We start from the raw sequence: 20,814 nt of genomic DNA, 5'->3' as shown, positions 1-20,814 counted from the left end.
CATATATACATATATATACATAAATATATATATATATATATATACATATATATACATATACATACATATACACATATATATACATATACGCATATATTTATATATATATATACATATATATATATATATATATATATACATATATATATATATATATATATATATATATATATATTTAGATATGCGTTTACACAAACAGACACTCTCACTCGCACATGCAGGACACAAGCAGGACACAAGCTGAATTGAAGATGGCACGACCTACTATAGTATGTTGTTTTTTTTCTCCGTGGGCCAAAAAAATTAAATGTGCCAAACTGGCCGAAACTCACTGGGATGACTGTTATTTGATAGTTTAGCATGAAATAGAGTGATAGAATGCAAAATCTTAAAGAGTGCAAAAGTTGCGAAAAAATCTGGAATAAAAACCATTAAAAAAAAACAAAGAAAAACACTCAAAGCCGCCCAAAACTTACCAAAATGACTGTCCTTAGAAGAGTTTTGCATGAGATGGAGTGGTACGACGCAAAAGCTCCACATTTAAGTGCACAGCAGCTGGGTCACACTATCTCACCACACACTCACACACACACACACACACACACACGCACACGCACACGCACACACACTTTCTGTAAAATGTAAAGATGTGACCAAATGCGGAAAATACGGCTACTCTTATGAAAGTAAACACACACTTTTACGCAAAGCCTTTAAACACATAACACGACAGTCACACGCGTCTCCTCGGACGACACGCTCCTCCTCATCAACCTTAGAAAGAGAGAGACATCACTGGACTCAAAATAATCCATCTCTGTTTACAGTCAAGTTCAAAAGGCACCTCAGACAAACTTTTCCTCTACTGTACATATATTTTTTTTCTTTCTCAGTTTCACACTCGTCTCTTAATGCTAAATGACAAAAAGCCACGGACGGGCGATTGACAGGGTTCCAGGAAAATAACAACACGTTGTTCATTGCGGCTACAAACCATCAGCTAGTTTTTTTTTAGATTAGTGCCGCCACACTCAGCACATTACAGCCTCGCCTTCTGGTGAGTTGCTCCCATTGTTTCAGCTCTTATTTTATTCATACTCTCCCAGTGTGCCTATGATACACTTCTAGAATTATTGTTAAAGATTATTTATGGAGTTAATTTAACAAGATCTATATACAGCAGACTGGAGGTTCCAATGATGGGTGAAAACTAAATTCCTTTTAAGAGGCATCCGAATAAACCAACAGAAGCCAGTTTTCTTTGACTTGGTCATTGTTCAAGCTGGACATTATGATGGTATAATTGAACATATTAATAATAAAAGGCCTCCCCTGCCATTGATCTCAGCCTCTTTCTTAACACACGGTCATTTTTGGGTGATACGGTGGTGCAGTGGTTTGCTTTACAGGCCCAGGACCTCTCTGTGTGGAGTTTGCATATTCTGACTGTGTCTGACTGAGTTCTCTCCAGGTACTACGGTACTCCAGATTTTCATTTTTTTTTTTTTTTTAGAAAAGTAGGAGAATGTTGAGGTGTATTTTATCATGTTTACAGGCATGCTCACAAGTTTGCAGGGTGTTGCCATTAAAAAAAAATCTCCACTCTGGTTACATTCATCTGTTCATCACAGCATCAAATACTTTTAAGATTTTGCAGTTGGAACAAAGTTGTGCGACCGGACAAGGTTGCATCCACCAGACACCTTGGCATTTGTCGTTTTATTTTCCAGCAATTGTAAAACCAGTTGTTTTTTGGTTTTTCAAGCCTCGTTTTCACAATTAAATCCCAGTTGGCAACTTTGGTTACCTGGCTGAAATTACATTTTGTTGCATATCATGGTTGGGATTCGTTTATTTATTAGGGTTTAAAAATACACTAGTCCAGCAGATGGCGGTAACACACTTAATAGACTGAGTTGTCAAAGGCCAATGAAGACTACAAAATAAAAGAAGAAATTAAGTCAAATATGGACGGCGCCTCGTGATTTCCGGAAGAAGCAGAGGTAAACAAAAATTATTTGGTTCAACACACACACACACACATATATATATATATATATATATATATGTATATATATATATATATATATATAAAAAAAAAAGATGCGATAAATCGGAAAGACCTTTAAACACTAAATTGAAACTTCCTTTTATTTTGTGTTTTTCATACAATTATAAAGAGACACAATAATTATGAAAATGTATTATTAACGTCAAGTGAATTTCAATACAGCACCAAACATCCTGTACTGGTTTTAAATGTTCTTCCAATAAATAGGACGCAGTTTGAAAGACGCCAGCTCAGAGGATTTTAGCACCACCATGTGGACTTTATTGGTAAAGCCACACTAGTGGGAATATTCTGCCACGTTTAATTTAAAATAAATATAAATATATTTTTTAACTTCTGTCCCTTCTAACAACATCATCCTCGTGATAGCCCAGTTAAAGACCAGCTTTGAAGTCGAATGACATTTTCAAACAATACATAAGTAATTTGAGTGGATGTGAGAAATAAAAGAATACTGACAAGAGCCAAAGATTGAGATCAATGTATTTTATTTTCCAAACAATTCTGTAAGACATGAATCCATTCAACACAATCTTGTGAAAGTTTAAAGTTAATCAGTCCATGACATACAAATGGAGTTAAATCTCTCACAAGCAACAGACGCGCGCGCAAACACACACACACACACACACACACACGAACATCGTAAAGAAAAACAGAAAAAAAAGTTATCTTAAAAGAATGATGGATACAGTCATGATATAGTTCTGTCCAAAGATCACCATCATGTTAGAGCTCTCCAAATGTGACACACCCGACTCTCAGCAACAACTGATTCTTTTCAACATCAGTGATCAGTTCTGTCGTGCCTCATAACAACATCTTCTATCACCTGTTCAAAAATTCATCAAGGCAGTTTGTGGAAATCTCATTACAGAAAGAAAAAAACCCAATCATCCCAACAGCTTAGTGTCAGACTCAGTTATTTGTTGTAGTTACAAACAAAAGCACAAAACAGATTTTGGGAAAAGAAACACATAAAACAGCCCACATTCAGTCTACCGAAGGCCACTGGGAAAAAAAATGACCTTCAATTTGCCCAGAGGCCGACAACCACAACATTTATTTTGTTCAAATGCTTGTATTGCTCCTAAAAAATACAACGCTATCATCTGGCAGGATGCAGTGCAATATTAAACCTCCAACTCAGTGGCAACTGGTTCATTTTGGATGGCAAGTTTTGTGCCAAGAGAAGTGAATTCAGGGTCAAATATCTTCAAGTTTGTGGCGACGGTAAATTACTATTGCGCAAAAAAAAAAAAAGAAGCTACTTGTGAGCCTGAGGTCTATTAACGACCCCTGGCATGAAAATGAATGGAATGGCACTTTTACATCTTAAGATCTTTGTTGGGACTTAAAGAACCAAAACCTTTTGTTTTTGACCTTAACCTTTTAAGTATTTTCATCAGATCGATAAAATCAGACTACAAAAACTGAACGTTGAAAGAGGCAACATCTTTCCTAAATGTTAAAGGGACTTTTTTTTTCCCCCAATAAGTGTGTTTTACCAGAGTCATAGAGTCGAGAATTCAGGCTGCAAAGTACAACTCCAGTATTAGTTGGACAAGATCTCATTTTCCCAGACAATCATTTTTAATGTTTTTGACATTAAGTAACAATCGCATTAGTGCCACATTTAAGTATGCACTGCAGGGAAGTGAGAAACACAAAAAAATTAAACATTTTGTGAGTGTCTTTTTTTTTTTTTAGTGTTCTGGGCGAAAGGGCACATTAGCAGCTGCTCTCCTCATACAGATGAACATTTTCAAATGTCGTCTTTTGAGTTGCATTTTGGGTAGTCAGGTGATTGCATGTAGGCAAGTTAGGCCAATTAAAATGAATGAGGAAGAATGCAGTTGACTTGACTCGACTCAATAAGAACGTTTTGGAACTCACAGCCAATCACCTCACAGGGGCCTTACGTACCCTACCTGCGTGATGACATTACCACCTGAGCTCAGTGAACCACATTAACCTTTTTCTGAATGGGGGAGGGGCAAATTAACACATTAAAATAAAATCCATGCGAGTCACCGCAACTCTCTGACTGACGGCCACAGCTGACTCTTGTTGTTGCAGGGCCTGCATGTTTCTACGCGTCAGCCAGTAAAGTTGCAGCGATTGACATTCATTAAGACCAACTAGCCGAACTAGCAACAAATGGATGAGGGGGAAATGAAAAATACTCCTCTGCAAGGCTAGCCTATAGCTTCATTGTGCTTTAACTAATAGAGCGGTACACATTTTTTTTTTATATAAATACAAATCTCTGTTATAGATGTACATTCACCTTTATTTCTCAATATAGACTAATTTACATGGTTTATAAAATAGGGCTCTCAGACTACATCAAGCTAATCTGCTAACAACTGGAATCACACATTCGACATCATCACAGAAGAAGCGCTTTTAACTCATTTGCTGCCGCGGGAACCTGGACTATTCTGAGCCGACATCACAGTTTAATATCTACATTTAGGTTTTCTCCAGAAACACATCTGACACGTATGGCTTTTCTCTCTGCTGGCTCCCACTGTCAGAAGGTCCTCCTCTTGCCGTTGAACTGGGTGGACTGGACATGTACCAACTTATTATTGCAGCACTTTGAACGGATTAGGTTTTAGCATGCGGTGCGCCAATAAAAGCATTTCAAGTCCGTCTGCAGGATCTTCTGGATTTGACTTAAGTGCACTTCACTAGCACAGGACCCGAATCGTAACGTGGGAGCAAATACAGGCGCGCCTCCTCTTGGCAAGAGCGCAAAGACGAGAAAAAAAAAAGGGTGCGGCTTAAATCTTATCGATAAACCTCTCGGCTTTCTACATCCAAGGCACTGCTTGAACTGTAAACATGGCAGATTGATTAAATGAAAAGAAGAAAACCATAATTTCAGCATGAGCGGCGTGAGCTTCTGGCTGGGCTAGAATTGGAGACCTGAAATGAAGGTCATGGTACAAATCAGGTGTTCAGCAAATGAAATTAAAAAAAAAATCTCTCAAAAGGGGACAAACAACTTTGATACAGTACTATATACTCTTATTTAACGACGTACATGCACATCTAAGTGTCTCCTTCACATAGAGCTGTGAATGTATATTCACTGATACCAAAGTGCTTCCTGTTTATCATTTGTTCTATTATTTTAAAGTTCATCTCTTTATACAATCTGTGATCAAACACTCGCGACTATCATACACTCCTCATGGCTTTCTGTTTCGGTCGACATGAAAATATACATCCTTAGCTTGAAAGGCAAGTACAGCCCAGGCGTTCCATCGAACGAGCTCTAAGATTCCTTTCACATTATGCAAAATCTGTCCACAGCAGCAGGTTTCACTGCAAACCAAAATGGTGTTCCCGTAATTTTTTCCCCCCCAAGCATCTGTGTTCTGATGCACTTTTCAAATCTTAACTTGAAAGCGGCCGCCAGTATATAGCAGAGTGCTGTGGCAGCGCAGCAAGCACGCGGAGCACGATTTTTCCCTGCTGCTGAAAGCAAAAAATAAATAAATAAAATTCAGCCAGTAGACTGACTGACTGGCTGAACAGGAGGACATGCACGTCTCCAACAGTGAAGACACTGCGACGCTCCGGATGAAACAACCCAATCACTTCATAAAGCACGGAGGGGCTGATAAACAGATTTTTCCCAGGAGTGAAGGGAAACTTAGCGGCTGATCCACAAGTGAAACGTCAGCTTTGAATCTATAGTCTCCACTTAAGCTCGATTAACCTTTAGCCTTTATTAATACCCCTGCTGCAAAATATGCCGTGAACTTTGGCTAAATGTCAGGATATATAATAGTCTCATGTGTTCCAGCAGCGTTCTCCAAAGGTGCCCGACTGGTTGGAGTCCTCTGTTAAAACCCCTGCGTTAAATCCTTCCTCTGGCTTAAGACAAATAGAAACTGTTACAAACACTGAGAGCTGTTCTACTGCGGTTCCCCTGGACAAACAGTTTCCCACAAGAAAAAAAGGATCCACACCAGTGAAGTAATCTCGGAATGAAAATATAATACAGTAGAGTAGATCGCTCTGGTCGAAGGCTTCGAGTCGCCACTTGACCAGTCTGGCCATACACACCCCCTCCTTCGTCTGCCAGCCAAAGACAGAGAACGCCCCCCTCACACACACGCCCTCCCCCGCCTCAAACAGACCTCACAAGAATAGTGTATATTGCAGTATAATAGCAATATAATTACAGTAAAACTAAGGATACCAGTAGGCTAATACCAATACAGAATCACTACATATAAATAACAAATTTTCATATGTTGTTAATCTATGAAAACGGAGTAAAAGTAGTTGAAGATGCGAGCCTATGATCGAGGCAAAAGCAAGAGGTTTCACAGTACCGTTTATGCCAAGTACTGCAGCTCTACGAGACCTCTGATGAGTCTTCTCTCATTTACTCGTTTGAGATCTCAGTCGTGTTGCTGCAACCGGGGCGTCTAAGGCTTCACGCAGTAAGTCGCAACATTATTTGCCGGATCAAAATGAGAGAAAGCTCAACTTCAGGTTTACTCTCAACTTAAACTGATGACATGATCACAACAGGCCTCCATGTCTTGAATCCAGTGTCCTTTCGTCGTAGGATTTCTACGATATTAAGTGTCTCCTCAGCCCTCTCCACAGTGACACTTCAGCGTCAAATGATTTGAGATCCAAGTGTGAGGTGCTACCTATTTACAGCTTCTTTTGGACGTACAGTGAAGGTAAGTCATTCTTCTTGGTGATCTACTGCAGAACCAACAAGGAATGTTCTTTTCTCTCTTTTTTTGGAAACTTACTACACGATCAGGAACTAAATAACCACGACTGAACACGGCTTCACTAAGTAAAGTAAATCAAGACGCTATTATATAAGGTACAAATTAATAGATGGTATCGACATCTGAAGCTTGTAAGTGTTTTTCTTTTTTTTACCCCCTGTGATGTTTCAGGGACGAATGTTATCAGGGGACCTTGATAGAAACAGCGCGACTGGAAAGGATTTAAAGATTGTGAGAGCCTGTGTGTGTGTCTGTATGTGTGTGTGTGTGTGTGTGTGTGTGTGCGCGTCGGGGAGGAGGCGGGGGACTTGTGTGTGTGTGTGTGGGTGTGCATGCGTGAGTGAGTGCGTGTGCGTGCATGTGTGTGTGTGTGTGTGTGTGTGTGTGTGTGTGTGTGTGTGTGTGTGTGTGTGTGTCTTTGGAGCATGCCGCCCATGTGAGCGAAGGCGAGCTGAGAAAGGAAGATGGAAAGATGTTGGCTTTTGTGTGCATGCTTGGGATGCACTCCCGTCCCGCAAACCCTGCTGGGCCCCCTCACTGCTGACCGCAGTGGCCGCTCCTTTACCAGTTCATGATGCAGTTTCTGTTCAGTGTCATGAAGTAAACCTGGCTGCTGCCTCCAGACCTCACAGATGCGAAAAACACCTGTGGCAGAGAGAACACCGATCACACGCTGGAAACACAGAAACACCTCTGAACCAGGCTGCTGACCACTGGCGAGCCGACTCCACCACGCTTGGCGTCCATCCTACCTTGTCGTTCCGCTCGCAGAGGAACTTCAGCCTCTGAGCTCTCTTGTGCATGAAGACGCCGTCCAGGTGGCCCGTCTCCACCGAGCGGATCTCGATGGCCTTCTCCCCCCATCCCATGATCTGATTCGAGCAGATGTGAGCTGTTGGGCAAGTAGGTGCAAAATGAGCTGAATGCATCACTGAGTCCCGCTTCAGAAGTTACACAATGCCTTGAAGGTCCCACACTGTCCAACATTCAATTCACCAATGACTAAATAAAATACACATATATATACATTTTAAACAAAGACATGCTAAAGAATTGCTCCAAAAAAAAATGTAGTTTGTGATGTCACAAAGGGCATAGCTGCTTCTCCTGTGCTGGGTCTAGCAGGAGGCTGAGATAGTAGCTATGTTTCCATGCACAAATGTCTCCGATACGACCTAAACCTAAATTCCAAATCCACTGTTTACATGGACACTAAATAAAACAATCCGATCATGACGTGTGTACACATCAGAATAAATCATTTGGGCACGCTCGGAGTTGTCTAATATTCTGGTAGTATAGTAGTAGAAGAAGCTGTACTTCTGCCTGTGTTTTAAACAAACGCATGTTGTTTCTAGCCTTTCCACCATCAAGACGTTCAACAATCCTGAGATTTTTAAAAAATTCGAGCATGAAAGTTGCTCGGCTGCCGCAAAGGCAGAAACGCGTCACGCTGACGTAGCACACATGCGCAGTGGAGATAATTTTACCTCAAGCAGGAAGACAGGATCCTAATGGGTTTGTACACGGACGCCATTCAGAATAATGATCGCCATAAACCACCTCTCTCTTTCGGAATGAAATTTCTTTCCGTATGGACCGTATCGGATCAGAATCTTCCCATTGACGTGTTTCCATGTAGCATTTTTAATCTGATTGGGCCTTTATTTGTGTCAATGTCAACATAGCTGGTGTGTTTTGAACCAAGGGCTTCATATGCTCTTTTCCAATCATAAGTAGAATTTTGTCTAATTAACTAATCATGTCTGGTTGCTCCACTGGAGTCCCTCTGAGAATGTGTATTGAAAAAAAACGGGTCGTCTGATCTGATCTATTTTTGTGGCGTACCAACAGATGTGGGCATCTCGCCCCACTGCAGGACCACGTCTTTGATAATACGCCCGTAGGTGTTGACGTAGACACCCTCGTCCTCGTAACACAGCAGCATCTCCATGCCATCCGAGCTGGGCAGGAACACGATGGCGTGTGGCATCACGTGGCTCTGGATCTGTTTCAGAGCAGAGCAGAAGGTATGAGCCCCTGCAGGGTTCACTTATCTGACACAAAAAAAAAGAACAAAAACCCAAAACCCCACTGCCCTAGAACTTACATGCACCGGGATATAAATGTCGTAGTTATTTCCAGAGTCCACGTCGATGGCGTGGAATCCAACGCATGAACCGTAGATGACCTTCAACCTCTGACCCTCCTCCACCGTCAGGTCGACCAGGACGGGTCTGTGAGGCAGGTCTGCGAAAGACTGGTTTCGGAAAAAGAAAAAGAAAGCATGAGCAGATCGTTATCTCGTTTGCTCACTTGTTTGAGTGATCCAGCAGAGAGGAGCAAAGTTCAATTACCTTGAAAGCCATAAATTTGTGATAGGGTTTGGGCGCCCAGGCGTACACTTCCACTGCATTCTTCAGAGCGATCACCAGGAACTTTATCCTCTCGTATTTCACTGGACACAGACAGCAGACATCCATGTTCAGTAACACATTACTCGATGTGCATTTCTGAGAGCTCAGCCAAAATGTATCAGCTACTGACTCACCGACTTTGTAGTGTACGCAGCCCTCCATCTCCCCCACTGTGGTCCAGCCCTGCTTCTTTTCTACTTCAGGGTCATTGTGCAGAATCTTGTTCCTCAGCCAGGCCAGGTAGTAAACACGTACCTTATTTTTCTTTCCTTAAAAAACAAATTAGCAGATTTATTAGTTACACTGTGGATAAAATCCAACTTTTATCCACAACAAAAGGATTTGTAGACAAAGAAACCCAAATATCTTGAAATACACTTTTTTTAAGCATGTAATGGAAAAAAAAGACATCTTTGGGTTTCTTGATATTAATTTAAAAATTGCTTCATGCTTACTGACATGCACGCTACCAATTTCTATGACAAAAAGACTTTTTATGAGCCTTCTACACTTCTACAAATACAACACAGTAAATTTAGTTCATGACTGCTGCAGTTTTTGGATGTCGTTACTGTGATATTTCAATCTTAGCACTCAGTCAGCCTGCCATCCAAATGTAGAAATAAGGGCGCGGAAGTCCGGAGCCCAGTGGGCTCTCCAGCACTGACCTGATATGGTGATGAGCAGGTTGAGGCCCTCCAGGACATCCATCTGCTGGAACCTGCGTGAGTTGATGAGAGGGTAAACTTTGCCCTGACCGCTGCGGTCCAGCAGCTTCAGGCCGTTTTCCGTACCCACTAAAAGGTTCACACCTGGAGACACAAAACACAAGTAGATGGAAATGTCAGTGTAAAGTAGCAGTAACTTTGAGCATTAGGAGAGGAAAACCCTTTGGTTGGAGAGGGTAGGAACAAGGTTTCCCTGCTTTTCGCCGTTTCTCACCCCACAGAGCTGCACACAGGATCTCAGAGTTGAACCTCTTCTTGTACTTGCGGATCTCTGGCGTGTCATTGGGGGGACGCGTGTTGGTCGGATTGACATTCACCATTGATCCCTTCCTCACCTCCATCTTCAGCTGCTCAAACCTGGAACCTACACAATCGTTTAAATGTAGTCTAAGGTTTTGTCAAAAATGAAACAATCAATTTTGATTCAATGTCAGTCACAACTCCTTTCAACATAGATCAATTTGCTTTCATACGGATGAGAAAATATGCACAGGGATCACCACACCTCACTGCACCAGCAGCAACCAACAAAAAAAAATTGATTGAGGGATTTTTCGTGTGGACTCACTGGAGACAGACACGTTATCCCCAGTACCTCCTGGCGACTGGTACATGCCCAGATCCACAAAGGTGGTGAAGGAGGACTTGCCAGATGCTTTGACTAAACCTCTGGACTGAAACTGCAGGAGCAGAGAGCATTTCATTAGCGGTTACTACGGGCAATAACAAGGTAAAGGACATTTGATGTTAAAAGGGAAATTCTAGCATCTCTACTTCACAGTTACCAGACATAAAAAAGTGTTCTGATCTTCCTGGTAACCGAGTGGCTAAAACGATGGCCAACCGAGATCACATAAAAATAAACCAGGAATTCAGGACTGATATATTTAGCATCAGTAAAACTCACATCATAAACAGAGTCCTTCCCAGGGGAGGAGTGGGAGGCTGAATCAGTGGGGGAGTGGGACGGCTGTACCACATCTGGCAGGTTGGTGTAGCCATTATGGCTGCGTTTCTCCGGGGTCTTCCAACACACACACACACACACACACACACACACACACACACACACACACACACACACACACACACACACACACACACACACACACACACACACACACCATTTTAAGAATGTCGACGATGGTTTGAATCAAACACAACATGCTGCAGAGAAGTCAGAAGTATAAACAAGTGATAAACATGAAACAGTTTCTCGCTCCACAGCTTGGTGTTGGATTGGTGGTTTTCTTGATCAGGCTGCACCGTAGGATGGACGAGGCCTTGCACACTGACCACTGGGCTCCAGTTTTGACTGTTTAAAGAGCCACGGAACAGAGATTTTTATCATCTTGGGTTTGATATCAACTCTTGAGAAGCAAAACTCTTCACATCAGGCTGCAGGTCAGGCAGCGGGAAACCAAACTTTTCTGATACACCTAAATGAATGTTACAGTGTTTTGGAAGTGCTCCTCTCTGTTTAACAGGGATCCACCCTGACAGAGCAGGCAGCAGATTGGCATCAGCTAATTGGCAGGACTCTGACTGACTGTTGACATGGACACACAAACCCCTCCCTCAACACTTCAACAAGCTGCCTCCCAAGAGAGCTCCCCCCACTGGTCCGTATCGCAAAAATAAACAGGCTGTGCTGTGTGCTGCTCCTTTCCTATGATGTGTCCCACTGCGATGTGCTCGTCCTCTCGCCCCTCGACAGTAAATCAGAAATGAAGGTCTAGCGACGACCTCCATTCTTCACTGTCCACCTTCATCCACTGAATTTTGGGATTTTAAAGATCAGATCTTTAAATATTAAATCTGTTTGTGTCCTGGTCGTTTGTATTCATGAATTGGCAATGACGTAGAGCAAAGACAAACTGTGAACTGTGTAATGTCTGATAATGTAAAGTGACTTGTGTCTGACTGATTAAAAGGCAGAGTCATGCAGCCTTTAACTAGTATTAATACCGACATGGATGTTTTCAACTACATAACTCCAGTTATAAATACAAAAAGACAAGTAAACAGAAAAGATGTAGAAGCATGATTCAATCAAAAAACATCTCAGGATTTTCTACTTGCTCTTCACATTACTGCCACTCGTCTTTATTTATTCACCAGAATGGTCTGGGTGCAGCACAGCTTACATTTTTGGTGATGGAATGTGAGCAAAACCAAAAACATCCCCAAAAGAAAAAAAAAAAAAGCAACCCTGTTGTGTGACATGTTGCATTCATGTCTTCACGGAGTCACAATGCATTTTAAGCGCGGTTATGTATACAGATGACTCACCCGCTGCACCAGCATGGTCTGATCCCCGTAGCCTCCGGCCTGCTCGGCCTCCCCCCCCTCGCCCTCGTCCTCATGCACCACCATGGTGTTGACGGAGTCGGTATCTGCGTCCCTGTGACTGAGATCAGAACAGGGATTCCACTTCAGCGCCACCACTCGGCCAAAACTCCTCACTTTTGTGTCTAAAAGTGAAGCAGGAAAACTTGTGAATAATGTGTAAGAGTTACCGGTCGGTGGGGCTCTCCTCCTCCTCGGGCCCCTCGCCGCTCTCACTCTCCTCACTGCTCTCGCTGCTCTCCGACGACGAGGAGTAGTCGTTGGCTTTGACGGGCGGCCTTGGCTGCTCCTCAGCACGCTCTTTGGCAAAGAGGCCGTGGTCCTGCACACACAGCGACCTTCATTTTAGAGTGGATTCACAACATTTCCTAGACATGGCTTCAGCTCTCAGAAGGGGGGCAGCCAGCGACGGGAAGACAAAAACACAGAACAAAAGATGACGGATGGTGGAGGGACTCTGACAGTAACTGTAAAAGTAAATGATTTTTTTTTTTTTTCATTAAAAGATGATTTACACATTCTTAACACATTTAAATACAAAACATGCAATAGCATTGAAGCAAATCAATTCCGAAATCAACTCATGCATGTTGCCACACACAGACATGGAGAAACTAACCTCCCCTATAGCTCTCTTGTAACTCTGCATATTTGAGTAAATGTGAGGAGAAAGTTGTTGGTTATTGTCATGTGTGAGAGCATATAACAGTAAAGTTAGTTAGTTTTTGTTGTGATTCATTTGTGTGTCATGCACTTGTCAAGAGAAACTCCAGTCAATGTCTTGCGAGTTTGACGTGCAGCCACTTACAGCAGGTCGCCCGGGGCGGGAGGAGGTGCGAGACTCCCCCGGCTTGTGACGGCTGTCATGGGAGAGGACGGGCGAATTCATTTTGGAGGAGCCTGTGGGGAGCACAGCGGCAGACGCTTGTTGTTGTTGCTGGGGCAGTTGGAAGCTGCCGCACTGCAAAGACAGTGTGCAAAGAGGGGTGGGGGTAGGACTCACTGAGGATGCGATGCCTCTCCAGAGAACCGGTCTGGGGTAGGTTGGATATGACGCTCAGACTCTCCCCTCGCTCCCAGCGATCATTGCGGCTCAGGTCCGGATTGCTGCCATGGCGACACGTCAAGAACGACTAGTTAAAGCCGGCCGCTCCTGACAGGAAGTCACGGTTCTCAGGGAAATTGTGCGATCGCACACGTCTGTACCTCGCTCTCACAGGATGCCTGATGCCGGAGGTCAGGTTGGTGTTGAGGGCCGTGGCAATAGAAGCCGTCCGCTGGGGGATCTGAGTACAGACGTCAGCCTCTCGTTACTTTTAGTATATCAGGTAAAAAAAAAAAAAAGATGTTTTTTTTTTTTTGTATTTCAAATCTCAACTCTCAAAGGAAGAAGGAAACTTTTTTTATTTGAACTGAACAACAGCAACAACAGCTAGTAGGTACGGCAAATGATCAAAGGAAACTGAACCCAAACTGGGGATTTTCTGCTTCTCCGTTTTCCAACCTGTAGTCAGACTGCCAGCGTACCTGTTCCTACATTTGGGAGTCTGGCTGATGAGAAATTTTACCCCAGGCTCTGCTACTCAACACCAAGTCCCACCTTGGGTGGCAGCTCCACATCTGGCAGGCGAATCCAGGGGCCGGGATCCTCCCTGACTTGGTGTGTCTGCGGCGCCGGGGTTTCTGAGGTGGGGTCCGAGTTCTGGCGCACCAGCTCTCTAGAGTGGATGGGGCGGGGTGTGGGGGTGAGGGAGGGGTCCTGGGTGGGGAAGGCGGACATGGTCTTAGTGGGCTGGTCGCACAGTGACTGGGAGCGGGGCACAGGAGCGGCGTAAGGCTTCAGCGGAACCAAGTGAGCCATCTGGAACTGCAGGACAGCGGCCGCACACCAGCAGGAGGAAGCACCCGAGTGGAGGTGGAGGTGAGGAAGACGCAAGGCAGTGGGGTGAGGCAGGAGGAAGGTGGGGGGTGAGGGGTGGGAGGAGGAAGGAAAAAAAGCAGGATTGTGTTTTATTCCAAAGTAATAAAAGTTGGTTGGACAAAGAAGAAAGAGGAGGGAGCAAACACCACGAAGAGAGAAGCAGCATCGGCTGAAGAGTTAGAAGCAACCTTGTTCATCAGCTTCCCTTTTAATCTGCGCCCACCTTTCCCTGCCCACCCTGGGGCTCCACGGGCCTCTGCATCGGCGGCGTCTGGGCAGACTGGACCACCCCGGACTGGCTGATGGAGTCGGAGCGCGACTGGATGGCAGTGTCGGACACGGTCGTGCAGATCTTGGGTGAGCCCTGCCTGTTGAGCTTGCTGCGCTCCTCCACCTGGTGGACAGGGTGGGACAGAGGTGAATGAGTCTACAGGAGTGAGGTTGCAGTGTTTCCACAGCTAGGCCAAGTCGCTACCTCTCGAGCCCAGGAGGGTTTGTTGTTGGGCTCCAGGTTCTTGTTGTAGTGGTAGAGCTGGGGCTTCTTCTCCTGCTGCTGCTGCAGCGACACCAGGTAGGCGTGCTCCTGCTGCAGCTGCCTCTGCAGCCGCTCCGACTGACGCTGCTCCTCCAGCTGCTTGCGCTTGTACTCCTGAGAAGACAAAACCAAACACAGTGCAGTCAGGCCTCTGCTCACCTGAATCGAGGGCGATTTTCAGTATAAGATCATGAAATGATCCCCATTTACGTTTTTTTTGATTGATTTGGTATCAGATTTTCTTTGCTTTTAATTATCAACTTGAATGAAAATATTATTGATTATCTGTAATTCAACCTTCTTAGTCAGCTGACTTGTGTTTTTCAATAAAGGCGTCTCAGAGCACTTTGAGAGAATGATGTCATCATTTATGGGAGAGAGTTAATGTTTAAGAGGTTCTGTGAGTTCATATTTTTCGCCTTTGTTTTTGCACTTGACTTCTTTATTTCCCAATACCATGGCTCCGCTAAAAGCACAATAATTCTCAATCAAACTTTGACAAAACAAATATTGAAAGTCTGCCCTCTAGCAGGGAATCCTCACCATTATTCTCTCAACTTAAAACCCCTCCAATAGATGTTTTAAAGAATTTATCAGTGCCCTCAAGACACTTGTACCAGCATAAGGCTGAATAGCAAATCAGGCTCATGCTTGCACAAAAATTTCCTCTTGCACTCTGCAGACTGACTGTCTGACAGCAACAGTAAAAATATATGAGTTTTTTCAATCAATGCTTTCTTGGATTTTATTAGATGTGATATAGCAATATGTTCATTCAAATGGGATTCATTTTGTCTGCTTCTTGTCTGCTGTATTCATTTTACCCAGAGAGGTACTGAAGGAAGGTTCTTACTGTGACTCGGCTGCAAGAATTGCTATATAACAGTAAGTTGTGTTTGTCATGTGAGCTTGTGGCCATTTTGGTCCTGAGTGTTTAGCTGTGCTCATTGTTTGTTATTGTCCTCTACAATAGCCTGGATAATATTTTTATACATTTGTGAAAATAAAATACTTTAAATGGAACATATCCAGCTCATTTTCATTTCAAAGAAATAAGAGCATAGAGTTAAAGCCACGTTTGCTCCAAATAACAAGCACTTCCTTCGTCTCACAGAATCAGGCTCTACAAAAATGGTAAATTCTTTTCAAGTTTCTTGGAAGCTGCCCTCAAAAAACAAGGCCAGTGTCTCCTTTTTTTAGGACATACAATGTTGTAGATGATGCACCCACACCGATGGGAAAAAAAGGGAAGAAACACTCATAATATTCACATTCAGGGTCTGCACATCAAGAACTGCAATTGGATCAGGTTTATTTTGATTTGGTTATGAGATGCAATGTGACAGAGAGGTGAGCGGCGGTTACCATGAGCAGCGCCTGCTCCTGAAGCAGCTGCTGCTGGAGGATCTCCAACTGCCGCTGCTCCTCCTCCAACTTGTGTCTGATAAACTCCTGAGGAAAAGCAAAGGGGCCACAAAACGGATCGCCATAATAAACAGAGTGGAAAATGGAGGACGCAGGGGAGGGGGAGGGGAAGGGAAGTGGATGGAGGCAGATAACGATTTTGAAGCATCCTTCTTGCCGACAGCGGCAACTCTTATGCCCTCAGGAATAAAGTATTGGAAACTGGAACTTTCCCTGCAGTTTCCCTCTGCATATGAATACAAACGCAGCTCTATGCGACAGCGGTGAAGCAACACGGCGACATCTATGCATCACCACTACAGCTGATGCATCTCCGGTGCCAGGCTCTTATATTAGCCAGGGGGAGACTGGCAACAGCGTAAGAGACGCTCACCCACAGAAAACTCATCTCTGAATAAATACACTAATTTAGACCCTTGCTGCTATGGCAACCGACTCGTGGAATTTCACCGCCACAGCTACTTCCAGAGCCTTGCCGGTGGACACGCCCACACTCGGCACCCGATTGGCTGGCCGTAGCCCCGCGTGCCCCTGTGGTTGGTTACCTGCTCCCTCTCAGCCATCCTCCTGTCTTCCTCCCGTCTCATATCGTCGAGTCTCCGGTGGGGTCCTTTATCCTGCTGCCTCACCATCTCTCGCTCCTTTCTCTGTTGCTGAGAGAGACGACCAAGGAAACAGGAAACAGAGACATGAGCGCAGCTCCAGTGTTTGCACTGGTGGGTTAGAATGGAGGTTCTGTTTAGAAGTATAAACTCTGCCTTGTTTTATTTTTGCACAAATATTAAAAACAAAAAAAAAAAAGAAACCTGAATAAAAGGAGCTGTAGCAGAGGGCAGAGATAAAAGCTGTGATTCACAAACACAGGCACATCTCTAACTCATCATCCAGGTATGATTAAGATGTAAACCAGCTGCAGCTTTGTCACAAGCCAGTTATTAATCTATGATTTTAGAAAAACAAGACAAATTTTGTGGTGAAGACAATCAGCCATCTGGACACAACAAAAACGCTTTAGGGGTGAACAGCAGAGCCGGAGAAGAGACAGCAGCAGGTGCAGATACACCAGAGGTTTGAACCTGCAGCACAGAAGCGCCGTCCTGGCGCTACGTATAGCTAACAATAACAGCAGCCGCATTCATTTCAATCCCACATGATCTCACAGCCGCTGGCACTTTGTCAACCTTCCAATGGACTAACTTTAATAAAGCAATGTATGGTTTGATTCCTTTGTCAATACTCTGTGTTCTTGACTTGAATTATTAACTAATAATTAAACCAAAGATCTCTATTGAATTGTTTTGTCCCTCTAACCTGACTTTAGAAAGCACTTCCTGGCTATTAGTGTTATCTTTGTTTTGCAACATTTCTTCTCATGGAAACTGATGACAGAAAGGCTGCTAGAGGCTTCCACTAGATTACTTTTTGTTAGCATAAAACCACAATTTCTGTGTGCTTAAGCAAAAGTCAAAGCAACTTTGTTTGCAGCCAAGATGACAAGTTTATACAATGTCAGGCATCTTTAACCACTAAAGTTGGGTAAGAATGTCACTATTTCTCCTATTTCATAATGCACCCTGTCAACACTGGTTACAGCATGTAATGCACCGTGTGCAGGTAAAATGAAGAGGTCCTTGTGGTTCTTGGGTGCAAAGGTTGTGCCTGAAAGTAATAATAAATGGATAAGCTGATTACTTTTCAATAAAAACAGACTTGGAGGATTTTCTCTGCATTCTTTGGGTACGCCGGGTGCAACAAAGCAGAAGCAAACGCATCAGAGAATTAGTGTTCCTCGCAGGGCCAAACTTTAGAGGTACATAATGCAGAGAGTGTCTACGCCTTAATAAAGTCACGCAGCCTCCTGGGCTGATTTATAGCTTCATAAAAGGCAGATTAGTAGACTTCATGAAGACAAAATGCTGAGACAATACAATAACGCTCGATCTCCAAACTATTTTGGAGTGCACTACTTTTTCACAACCTTACAAGCACGATAGTCATAACCATCCCACACCCAGCGATGTTTCCTCAGTGTGGGATGCACAAATTAACAATCAAACATGTGTTTCAAGAAGCTTGATTCTTTTTTATTTTGTATAATGTGTTTACCTAATTATTTCCCTAAAAATTTTTGTATATGAATGCACTTGCCTGTCAAGATGTATTAAGCTTTTGTGAAATTACTTCAAACAATTGTTTATTTTTAAGTGTTTTGACTTTTTAAAACAGATTTACTTCCAGTGTCAAATTTCAGAACCTTAATTGTGGAGTCATGCTAATTTTGCTTTAAAATGCAGTTTTTCTATATTATTCCCTAATTAAGTTAGGGAATCCGAGGAGTCTTGAGACGAGAGGAAATACGGATTCGTCGAGAGGACGTGGCTCTTCGCCGCGAGGAAGCCTCGAACACCGCGGCATAAAGTGGTCCTTGGCTCGCTAGGGCAGCTATTTCAAATAAGGAGTCGTGTTTACTGTCTGTTTGTTATTAAATAAATGCTATTTCCCGTTGTATCTGTCTCGTGTTTACTTTTGGTGAAAATATAAAGGTTGAACTACACCTTTACTCTCCCAGAAAACGAAACCAGAAATTATAAATGTTGCCTGCATCAATGATCAACTGTGACTTCAGTGAGGGAAACTGTTCTTTCTTTAACAGAAAAGCAACCACAGACCGAGCAGCAGGTATGAAACAACCTCTACTTTGTCCATCACTGCGCTGTCGTGTATCGCACAGAAATAATGCCGTCGAAAACATTGTCCCGCTTTACCGCGTCGACTCCGCCGACGGTCTCGTGAACCGGGGGCCAATGAGGACACAATCGAACCGTGGCGAGGCGAGGCGAGGCTATGAGAACACGCCCTAACACATTCTGACACAGTTACATGTCATACATACACTACATCAAGTCTCCATCAGACATATTGAGATGGATCATGATATTATGTGCAGCAGTGCCCTGTGACTGTAGATCACTGACATAATTTTGATTTGCATATGCCTGAAACAGTTCTTGCGATTGCCTGATTGCACAACCTGATGAACAGACACACGGAATGTATGCGGTAATGTTACAGTAACGACTGACTAATACCTCTTCCAGACGCCGCCGCTGTTCCTTCTGCTCTTCAATGCGTTTCTGTCGATCGTGCAACAGTTGGCGCTTGTGCTCCTCCGGGTCTCTGCGCTGGGCCGCCAGCTGGGCCTGCTGCCTCTTGTGGGCCTCCGAGCGCTCCTTGTTCTCCTGCTGGAGACGCTGGAAGTCCCTCCTCAAGGTGGACTCACCAGGAACGTTGAGAATGGAACTGACAATGAGTAACAGATAACACGGATAAGAAAAATATCCAAACAAGTAATGACAGAGTGAACACAGCCAGTGGGCGAATGAGATTACCTGGACTCTCTGTCATCGCCGCGGTTTTCATCTTCCTCATCACTGCCACTGTACTCATACTCTGTTTCCTCTGGAAGAGAACATAAAAAAGTCAAAAAAATATCTTCAAATTATTTTTTATGTTCTCCCATTTTACATTCTCACCTTTTTCTCCCCTTTTTTTGCGTGTGCGGTCGATGTGGTCTTTGAGCTGGATCCGGACCTGGCGCTCGGTGGGCTGGTCTCTGATGAAGGAGTGCTTGAGCAACTGCTCGGTAGACGGTCGGCTGGGATACGTCTTCACAAGGCAGCCCTCAATAAAGTCGATAAATTTCTTGGACCTGGAACAAAAGGGGGGAGGACGATACACAAGTTAGAAAAAGTGGGAAAGGCGGAACATAACACGGTTGGCAGCTGGAGCGCTGAACACGCTGGATCCCAACTCCCTGATTCATTATCAGAGAGGCTCTATAGAAAAGTCTGCCTTCAATCCCTCACTTGGCTTTTGGCAATGTCGATTAGGAATTTTTGTTTGGCTGATAGCCGACTCTTGTTCACTGATGAGCCATTGACCAATAACATTAAATGTGGCCTCTGAGCTTTATTAATATGGTGCTGCTGTGCCACCACTCATGTAAACAAACACGGATGAAACTGAATTTACAGACCTGTTCAAAGCACAACGGTAGAAAGAGGGAGATAAAGCTAAAGATAAGAAGTTTTCACACCAGGATGCTCGGCCCTGATTGGGGGACCATTCCCCATCTTTGCCTGAAACCACTTCAAAAAAAAAAAAAAAGAAAAAGAAAAAGGTTGTCGCAGGAATAGTTTCTGGGCACTACAGCCCATGATGGATAGGGTGTAAAAGGAACTACTGTGCATGGGTGCACACAAACTATGTGGCTACCACCACCATCAAAACAGGCCAGTGCATGGCTGTAGTGTCTGACTGGCCCTCGTATCTAAACAAAACATGGCCGGTGTGCAGCAGAAAGTGTGATGGGAAATGCAGCCAGATGGTTAGACCCCAATCTGCTTGGGCGTGTTCTACAACATTGGAGAACAAACAAGTTTGCAAACCTGCTTGGTGCACACCGACACCTCCAGTACTGAACTGTACTGGACTGAACTGAACTCTGTTCATACACGACCCAGCTTGGGCACAGAAAACCATTGAGTCCAGTGTGAGGACGCACTGACTGATGTCAAACCCAGACACATTCATCAG

At 43.8% G+C, this 20,814-nt stretch overlaps 1 protein-coding gene across 2 annotated transcripts in view; it reads right to left on the bottom strand.

The window, feature by feature from the left end:
• Window positions 1-2,542: 2,542 nt before the first annotated feature.
• Window positions 2,543-20,814, bottom strand: part of mink1 (misshapen-like kinase 1) — a 30,102-nt gene continuing 11,830 nt past the window's right edge. Inside the window, exons 9-31 of one of the 2 annotated variants that reach the window (XM_076020468.1) lie at window positions 19,752-19,927; window positions 19,608-19,677; window positions 19,308-19,518; window positions 16,764-16,871; window positions 16,159-16,245; window positions 14,734-14,907; window positions 14,482-14,652; window positions 13,938-14,204; window positions 13,544-13,623; window positions 13,341-13,444; window positions 13,146-13,237; window positions 12,508-12,659; window positions 12,281-12,398; window positions 10,896-11,012; window positions 10,557-10,668; window positions 10,203-10,352; window positions 9,929-10,072; window positions 9,395-9,529; window positions 9,201-9,301; window positions 8,954-9,103; window positions 8,692-8,851; window positions 7,596-7,735; window positions 2,543-7,488 (exon numbers count right to left, since the gene is read on the bottom strand). In XM_076020468.1, coding sequence (XP_075876583.1) covers window positions 7,405-7,488; window positions 7,596-7,735; window positions 8,692-8,851; window positions 8,954-9,103; window positions 9,201-9,301; window positions 9,395-9,529; window positions 9,929-10,072; window positions 10,203-10,352; window positions 10,557-10,668; window positions 10,896-11,012; window positions 12,281-12,398; window positions 12,508-12,659; window positions 13,146-13,237; window positions 13,341-13,444; window positions 13,544-13,623; window positions 13,938-14,204; window positions 14,482-14,652; window positions 14,734-14,907; window positions 16,159-16,245; window positions 16,764-16,871; window positions 19,308-19,518; window positions 19,608-19,677; window positions 19,752-19,927 — 3,103 coding nt within the window. In that variant the 3' untranslated portion in view covers window positions 2,543-7,404. The remainder of the gene's footprint in view (window positions 7,489-7,595; window positions 7,736-8,691; window positions 8,852-8,953; window positions 9,104-9,200; window positions 9,302-9,394; window positions 9,530-9,928; window positions 10,073-10,202; window positions 10,353-10,556; window positions 10,669-10,895; window positions 11,013-12,280; window positions 12,399-12,507; window positions 12,660-13,145; window positions 13,238-13,340; window positions 13,445-13,543; window positions 13,624-13,937; window positions 14,205-14,481; window positions 14,653-14,733; window positions 14,908-16,158; window positions 16,246-16,763; window positions 16,872-19,307; window positions 19,519-19,607; window positions 19,678-19,751; window positions 19,928-20,814) is intronic. The other variant, XM_076020467.1, reaches the window with a different exon arrangement.

The sequence above is a fragment of the Nelusetta ayraudi genome, unplaced genomic scaffold (genome assembly GCF_046127955.1).
Source record: "Nelusetta ayraudi isolate G7.1 ecotype Tasmania unplaced genomic scaffold, CSIRO-AGI_Nayr_v1 ptg000011l, whole genome shotgun sequence".
In the NCBI taxonomy this organism is placed as follows: Eukaryota; Metazoa; Chordata; class Actinopteri; order Tetraodontiformes; family Monacanthidae; genus Nelusetta; species Nelusetta ayraudi.
Note: the sequence above shows the minus strand (reverse complement) of the source record. Positions and strands in the feature narration are given on the sequence as shown.